Source organism: Verticillium nonalfalfae, assembly GCF_003724135.2.
Source record: "Verticillium nonalfalfae strain VnAa140/NRRL 66861 chromosome Unknown scaffold_446, whole genome shotgun sequence".
Taxonomy (NCBI): domain Eukaryota; kingdom Fungi; phylum Ascomycota; class Sordariomycetes; order Glomerellales; family Plectosphaerellaceae; genus Verticillium; species Verticillium nonalfalfae.
This window is the reverse complement of record NW_021167671.1, coordinates 1-2,073: the sequence shown is the minus strand read 5'-3', so window position 1 is coordinate 2,073 and position 2,073 is coordinate 1. Positions and strand designations below refer to the sequence as shown.

At 65.0% G+C, this 2,073-nt stretch overlaps 1 protein-coding gene across 1 annotated transcript; it reads left to right on the top strand.

Moving 5' to 3' along the window:
* Positions 1-41: 41 nt before the first annotated feature.
* On the top strand, positions 42-2,064 carry D7B24_006368 (uncharacterized protein; the record flags this gene model as incomplete). Its single annotated transcript, XM_028640500.1, has 6 exons — positions 42-309; positions 429-565; positions 759-1,171; positions 1,290-1,476; positions 1,535-1,592; positions 1,675-2,064. Coding segments are annotated over 6 exons (1,453 nt in total), but the record flags the coding sequence as incomplete, so codon positions are not given.
* Between the last annotated feature and the right edge of the window lie 9 nt (positions 2,065-2,073).

Here is a 2,073-nt window from a genome sequence, read left to right as displayed (position 1 = left end):
CCCTTGGCCCCTTCGACCGACGGCCTCGACTACGGCCGCAGCCACGTCGACGCCAGCTCCTCCCACCCGCGGACCTCGCTGCTGCGCCAACACCTCGAGGCCCAGTCCCCCGGCGGCGGCGGCGGCGGCGGCGAGGGCGCCGCCCCCTTCGACGCCGCCCTGCCCGGCGAGGGCGCGCCGCTGCTCGCCGCCGGCGGCAGCCACCGCTCGGCCTCGCGGGACCCCGAGCGCAAGCACGCCGCCGACCACGCCGACCTGCACCACCGCGCCAGCTTCAGCAGCAGCACCCGCCGCGCCTCCATCTTCGCCGTGCCCCCCCACTCGCGACCCCGCCCCTTGTCGGCAGCTACAGCTCCTACCGCACCTACGGCACCCTGCCCGACGTCGACGCCCCCTCCATGGCCGAGGCTGGCGATCTCTGGCGCCAGCAGCAGGCCGACGCCGCCGACCTGCCCGCCGGCGAGCACCTGCCCATCCTCGTCAAGGAGGTCGAGCAGGACGGCAAGATCGTCCTGGCCGTCGAGGGCCAGTCGACCCTGCCGCAGACCATCTTCAACTCGATCAAGTAGGCGCCCCGCCCTGTGATGAGCAGCTCTCTCTATCACTGTCTCTCCCTCTCTCCCTCTCTCTCCCTCTCTCTCTCTCTCTCCCTCCCTCTCTCTCTCTCTCTCTCTCTCTCTCTCTCTCTCTCTCTCCCTCTCTCTCTCTCTGTTACTTCTCCAGCAGGGGACAGCGCGCTGACCGTACCCCCCTCCCAGTGTCCTCATCGGCGTCGGCCTCCTCAGCCTGCCCCTCGGCATCAAGTACGCCGGCTGGGTGTGCGGCATGACCATCCTCCTGCTCTCCGCCGCCGTCACCTCGTACACCGCCAAGCTCCTCGCCAAGTGCATGGACCTCGACGCCAGCCTCATCACCTTTTCCGACCTCGCCTACATCTCCTACGGCCGCAACGCCCGCATCGCCACGAGCATCCTCTTCACCATGGAGCTCCTCGCCGCCTGCGTCGCCCTGTTCGTGCTGTTCGCCGACACCCTCGTCCTGCTCTTCCCCGGCGTCCTGACCCTGACCATGTGGAAGTTCGTCTGCGCCCTGCTGTTGATCCCCCTGAACTTCTTGCCGCTGCGCCTGCTGAGCTTTACGAGCGTCATTGGCATCATGTGCTGCTTCTCCAGTGCGTCTCACCCCCTTTTTTTTTTTTTTTTTTTCCCACTTCCCCTTCTTCTCTCTCTTGTATTGCGTCCATACTGGACGACCATCAAGCATGGTCCGTGTTGCTGACCGCGTGATAGTTGTGTCCATTGTTGTCATCGACGGCCTCATCAAGCAGGATACGCCGGGCTCGCTCATCGAGCCGGCCCGCACCTACCTGTTCCCCGCCAACTGGCTCACCCTGCCCCTGTCCTTCGGCCTGCTCATGTCGCCGTGGGGCGGCCACAGCGTCTTCCCCAACGTATGCAACCCCCCCTTGTTGGCCCTGTGAGCATCGCGCGCAACGTACAGACGTCACTAACACGGCCTGCCTCAAGATTTACAGGGACATGCGCCACCCGCAAAAGTTTGGCAAGGCCATCAAGGTGACCTTTTCGTTCTCGGTACGCGCAACACAGCGATCCCCCTTTTCTCTGACTCGCCATGGTACGCACACGCTGACCGCGCCAATCTCTGCACATCCAGTACGCCCTCGACGCTGTCACGGCCGTCGTCGGCCTCCTCATGTTCGGAGACGGCGTCCTCGACGAGATCACGGCCAACATCCTCAAGACGAGCGGCTACCCCCGAGCCCTGACCATCCTGCTCTGCGTCTTCATCGCCATCATCCCTCTCACCAAGATCCCCCTCAACGGCCGCCCCATCATCGCCACCGTCGAGGTCCTCGCCGGCCTCCACCACCATGCCATGGCCGACAGCGACGGCCTCGTCGGCCGCTCGGCGACCTTCCGCGGCTTCATGCGCATCTTCATTCGCGTCGCCACCATTCTCGTCTTCCTCGTCATCTCCATCCTCTTCCCCTCGTTTGACAGCATCATGGCCTTCATGGGCAGCGCCCTCTGCTTCACCATTTGCGTCATGTGC